Source organism: Cervus canadensis, chromosome 3 (assembly GCF_019320065.1).
Source record: "Cervus canadensis isolate Bull #8, Minnesota chromosome 3, ASM1932006v1, whole genome shotgun sequence".
NCBI lineage: Eukaryota > Metazoa > Chordata > Mammalia > Artiodactyla > Cervidae > Cervus > Cervus canadensis.
The window spans coordinates 101,663,529-101,669,459 of record NC_057388.1 but is presented as its reverse complement, the minus strand read 5'-3'; the positions used below and the strand labels follow the sequence as shown (position 1 = coordinate 101,669,459).

At 35.5% G+C, this 5,931-nt stretch overlaps 1 protein-coding gene across 1 annotated transcript; it reads right to left on the bottom strand.

Moving 5' to 3' along the window:
- Window positions 1-266: 266 nt before the first annotated feature.
- On the bottom strand, window positions 267-1,199 carry LOC122437992 (olfactory receptor 2A2-like). Its single transcript, XM_043462457.1, has one exon. The coding sequence runs from the start codon at window positions 1,197-1,199 to the stop codon at window positions 267-269; it is 933 nt and encodes a 310-aa protein (XP_043318392.1).
- Window positions 1,200-5,931: the final 4,732 nt, after the last annotated feature.

Here is a 5,931-nt window from a genome sequence, read left to right as displayed (position 1 = left end):
CACTTCACTTACTGTATCTCTTCTTGGCGTTGTTCTTGTCTGGAGTGCTGACACCTATTATTTGACTTCTGTTATTTTCAGAAAAGAAATTTGGCCTATATATTCTCATATCCATGGAAGAACAATGGCTTAGGGATTCGTATTCTGCCATCATATCAATGTTCCTTTTGAGTAACTGTCATCATGAAATCATGCATTGAGTTTTTTATACCAGCAATCACATCTCACGGAGGGAAAAATGCACTGAACCAAAACTGGACCCTCCCTCACACTGTCCTCTTTTTCTGCAACACTCTGTGGAAGGCAGCCTTCACTTGAGCATTCCTTACACTGTAGACAAGAGGGTTCAGCAATGGGTTGAAAAGACTGTAAAACAGGAAAAGGATTTTCTTCTGTTTCTCTCGGTGGCTACTCTCAGGGGCCAAGTACACCATCATGGCTATGCCAAAGTAGAACCCAACCACACAGAGGTGGGAGGAGCAGGTGGAGAAGGCTTTCTTGCGGCCCTCCTTTGACTGGATCTTCAGGATGGCCCAGAGGATATGCATGTAGGAGACCAGCATCAGGGAAAGAGGCCCAACTAAAATAAACACACCTTCAGCAAAGAGGAACATTTCATTGATCCAGATGTCACCACACGTCACTTTGAGGACAGATTGAATTTCACAGAAGAAGTGGTTCACCTTCTGGGGCCCACAGAAGGGCAGCCTTAGAAACAGACTTACTTGGACTATGGCCAGGGAAAATCCACACGCCCAGCAAGCGACGGCCCCCAATGTGCACACCCTCCAGTTCATGATGACCGTGTACTGCAGGGGGTGGCAGATGGCCACAAACCTGTCATAGGACATCACCATCAAAATCAAACACTCCATAGAAGAAAAAATCAAATTAAAAATCATCTGCAAAGTACATAAGACAAAGGAGATGTTTTTTTTGTGCTTCACTAGATTTGCCAGCAAATTGGGCAAATTGCTAGAGGCATAGGATATGTCAATGATGGCCAGATGAGACAGGAAGTAGTACATGGGGGTGTGCAGTCTAGGGTCGAGGCAGATGAGACCCAGGATCATGCCATTTGCCAGCAGGTTGAAGGTATATAACAGGGAGAAGATACCAAACAGGACCAATTCCATGTCTTCACTGAGCTGGAATCCTACCAGGATGAATTCTGCAATCCATGATTGATTGCCCTCCATTTCTAAAGACAGTACGTCAAGGACTGAAGTGTGATGGGAAGGTCACAGCTGAATAACAATGAAAATAGGAGTTATTTATCTGAAGGGAATGAAGAAGAAGCCGGTATGCTTGTCCCTGCAATACTGATTTTTTTTCTAAGTTTCTTCGCCTTTTTGTTTTCTTTTTTTTTCTTTCATTTATTTTTATTAGTTGGAGGCTAATTACTTTACAATATTGTAGTGGGTTTTGTCATACATTGACATGAATCAGCCATGGAGTTACATGTTTTGTTTTCTTTTTATTGTGAAGTAATCTAAAATTTCAGATAAGTATCAGGGACTATATGCCAGTATATAGATTTTACCAAATTGCTTTTTTCAATTTTGCCTTATCATTTATCTTCTCTGTGTTCACATAGTGTTAATTTTCTGGAGAGTACATAAGACTAAAGGGAAACCATATTCACCTATTGGCAATTTACAACTAAAACCAGTGAAATATTTTCTCTATAACATGTATACTTGCTAATGTATTCTCAGTATAATTACCAAAAACAGGAGATGTAACATTAACATGATTCACTACTCTAAATACAGCATTTCTTGCCCTTGTAGTCTAAGGTTCAAATTCAACATCACATATACTAATCATCTCTTCTAATTTTAAATAGTTTGGATTTCTTGCCTTGATGTTGATATTTTTGAGGAGTATGAGGTCTTGTTTTGTAAAGTGTTTCTCTATGCACTTTTCCATTTATTGTCTATGTTCTAATTCAGATTAAACATTTTTTTAGCAGGAAAAAAAGTGCCCTTCTTAATGCCCACCATTAATACACAGATAATGATAATTTGTCCCAGTAATATTGATGTTGATGTAGATCATTGGCTAAGATGGTGCCTCCATGTTATTTCCATTATAAAGCTTTTTATCCATAAAGTTTTAAGTACTTTCTTTCTTATGGCTTAACAAACTATCCTATACTCATCTTGTACATTTCCCACTTCAGCTTGGAATCAATTATTTCACTCAAAATATGTTTTCTTTTATTGAAGAATCATTAAAAAATATCTACTTATATTGGGTATTTAATAATAATTTTTTTATCATCACTTTTCTCACATTTCTGATATCCCAATGTAATAGGGATAAATCTAATTTGGGACAGTATATAGATTGCTAAGTGGATAATGGATTCTTACCTTGACTTGTTTATTCTTAACATGTTTACTGACTTCTTTTGGAGAACAAAATCTATTTTACTAAATTAACATTACATCATAAAGAATGATCTCAATCTTATACAGTAGTTTTTTTGGCAATGTATATTTAGTATCCCCAAGTCATATTAATTATCTTGCTAACCGATTTTGATTTTCTTTGTTTTTCAGGCAATTATAGTCTTCTGGAAATTTTAGACTTATATATTAATGTTTCAATGATCTGGTTTACTTTGTGGGTAAAGAGGCATCTACCTCATATGAGATTCTAACATCAAGTTTTCTAAGTATCTTAGAGAAACATAAAAATTCATAAAACATTGAAGAGAAAATACGTATGTGAAATATATGTCCAAAGCTGATGATTATTAATAATTTCTATGAACAATTTTCCATTTTTCATTGTACCTATATATTTAAAATTATATGAACAATACTGTGTATCTACTTCTTTCATTTAGAATAACATCATATACATTTTTTATATCAATTATATCTTTGCAACATACTTTAAACATCTGTACACTATTTTGTTGCATATGAACATTTTATTTAGTATAACATCTTCTAACTAGGTTGTGTGGATTATAATGCTACAGTGACTACATTTTATATATATATTTTTATGTATATTTTCTTTCCTTATACTAATTTCCAGGACATAGAAATTCTTGGTCAAATCTATTCCTTTCTTCCTTCCCTCCCTTCCATCCTTCCATGCTTCCTTTCATTCTTTCTTTCTTCCTACCTAGCTATTTATCTATCTTTCTGTTTACCTATCTAGTTCAAAACAGCCTATTAATTTAATTAATAGCCTAATTATTTTAAAATTAAAATAAAATTTCTTCTTCCCAATGGAATCATTTTTTACAATAGCAGCTCAGTAAACAAAGGATATGCTATTCTTTACTGGGGCAGTAACTGAGGTAAGGAGCTTTAAAACATTCCTTTAAAAAAAAAAAAAGTTCCAGTATCAGACGTTTCTCTTCTCTATCAATACATTTATCTATTAGGTTATAAGATCCTTTTGCTTTTTTGACCAAATCAGAGCCTTATTCAGAAGAAATGACTGCATATGAAGCCTGTAGCCAGGTTATTCTCAAAACAATAGAACTGGTCTATTGGCTGAGAAGGACCACCACTCAACCACACTGGGAAGTGATGTCAAGAAAACTGCTGAGGAATAGAAGACAGCTTCCACAGCCCAGCAGTCAGAAGCTCTAGGAGCTGGGTTGGGTGTAGTCATTACTGTAATACACTTATTAATATGATTACAATAATAAATAGTTATTAAATAAATATATATATACACATATATAATTTATATATACACAGAAATTTGTAAAATATGCCCTATTAGATATTCTGAAAAATTATTTCTCAGTCAATTGTAAACTACAGATACATACAAAAACTGTGATAGCAGGACTATGGTGCAGCATTAAATTCATTGAAATAGAGAAGAAACTGTCAAAATTGTGAGCATGATGGTGGATAAACAGAACATAAATAACACAAATTCTGGTGCTTCAAACGGTAAGAATCTGCCTGCAATGCAGGAGATCTGGGTTCGACTCCTGGGTTGGGACGATCCCCTGAAGAAGGGAGTGGTAACCCACCCCAGTATTCTTTCCTGGAGAATTCCATGGACAGAGGGGCCTGGTGGGCTACAGTCCATGGGATCGTGAAGAGTCGGACACAAGTGAGTGACTAGGACTTTCACTTTCTTTCACTTACAATGTAAAAATAATATTACAAAAACTGAAAAAATCAGCTGTTAGCAGAGAAGTATGAAAAATCATAAGAAAACAAAATCTCCCCATTTTTGAAGTGGAAAGTTAAAAACCAAAGGTACAAATTTGAAAGATGCAGTTTACAAACACTGAGATTTAGACTTCAGTTTCTGGCAAGATGAGAGACTACATGCCCTACACCATACTCTTCTATTAAAAACAATTAACACTACTCTTGAGCAGAGCCAGTCTGGATTGAACTATTCTTACTGCAGGAAATTCTAATATTTCATTTCAAGCTGAAAAGAAGTGATTCCAGAAAGAATGTTCACATTGTAGAAATAAATAAAGAGCAAAGGAGGTAGTACATATGTTTGTAAAACTAAGCAGATATTTATGGTATGAATACTGGTGGTGTTCTCTGGTACCTAGAATAAGACTGAATTAAATATATAACAAATAGCACACATGCTGGGCATCGACTGATAGAAGTTAAAAGGTTCTAATTTCCATGTGTTTTGACAGATGTAACTACTGACTTTCATTAACCTTTCTTTCTACTAAGTATCAATTATTAATTGTACTGATACACTTAGCCCATGAGCAGCTCATATTCCCATTCAAAAATTTAAGGATTCTTCTTAAAAAAAAAAAATGTGTGGGATTAAAACCTGTCACACATCTTTACAAATCAACATGTTAAATCTACATCTGAGTAAGAACATCAAGGAAACATTACCTCTGTGGAGGGACAGAGGTAAAAGAAAAATGGAAAAAAAGAATTAGAAGTAGTTCTCTCTAGAAAAGCAACATATAAAATGGAAAACCTGTCAAAATAAACCTCTTAGGACTTCTGGAATCTAATCAAAAGCTATAGCAACCACACACACGCTTAATATGGAAAACATCCTGAAAATCAACTGGAGAAATCTGTAGCATTTTAACTTTGCCCTGATACCATGCCCTACTCCTAGCTCAGGAGCAGTTCTAAACAAGATAGTCTGCACTTCTGATGTACACTCAGTACCAAAAGGAGCAGAATATACCTCACACTCACAGGATTCTGGATGCTGGATTTGACCTGTCTGGTGACTCCTTGAAGGATGCACTCAAAGGACTTCCCTTATTTTGATTAACTCAAAACTCCCCCACCACTGAGGTGGCTGCCCAGAGGCAATTGTTGAAAGCCTTTGAAGGCAGAACTATCAGCTGCTGCCACATGAGGCAAGTAATAAATGTTGGAGTAAGCTACAGCCTAACATAAGACCCTGAGTGGAAGAATTGGAAATAAGATGATTTGATAAATAGAAGATCTGAATAGCTCCCAGATACTGCTGGGAAACTAGAAGTCCACACACACGACCAGGGCTGGGAAAATGCTCAGAGGGAATCTGAAAATGCCTTGTCTTTGTCTAAAGGCTGGACTCTGCACATGCAGGAAGCTGTCAGAGTTGTAAATGACCTGGTTGAGGGGTGACAGTAAGTCCCAACACAAAAAGAGAGCCATTTATAAAAATATGAAAGGAGGATGAAAATACCTATGGAGTTCTGGATTAAAGGCATATGCATGCAATATTCAATATGCTTGCTTGTTCATTGGTTTATCAGAACCTGAAATGCCCTTATGAGATCTGGTTCTCTATTAGGAGATTATGAAATAGAATGACGAAAAACAAAAAGTCATCATCACAAAACAGAGGGAAGATAGGATGAAAAATCAAATTAATTTTGAATAATATTAATAAAACTCTCCTACTCAAAATGTGATTTAAAAAATGATATTCAAATACAAACCAGTTAGT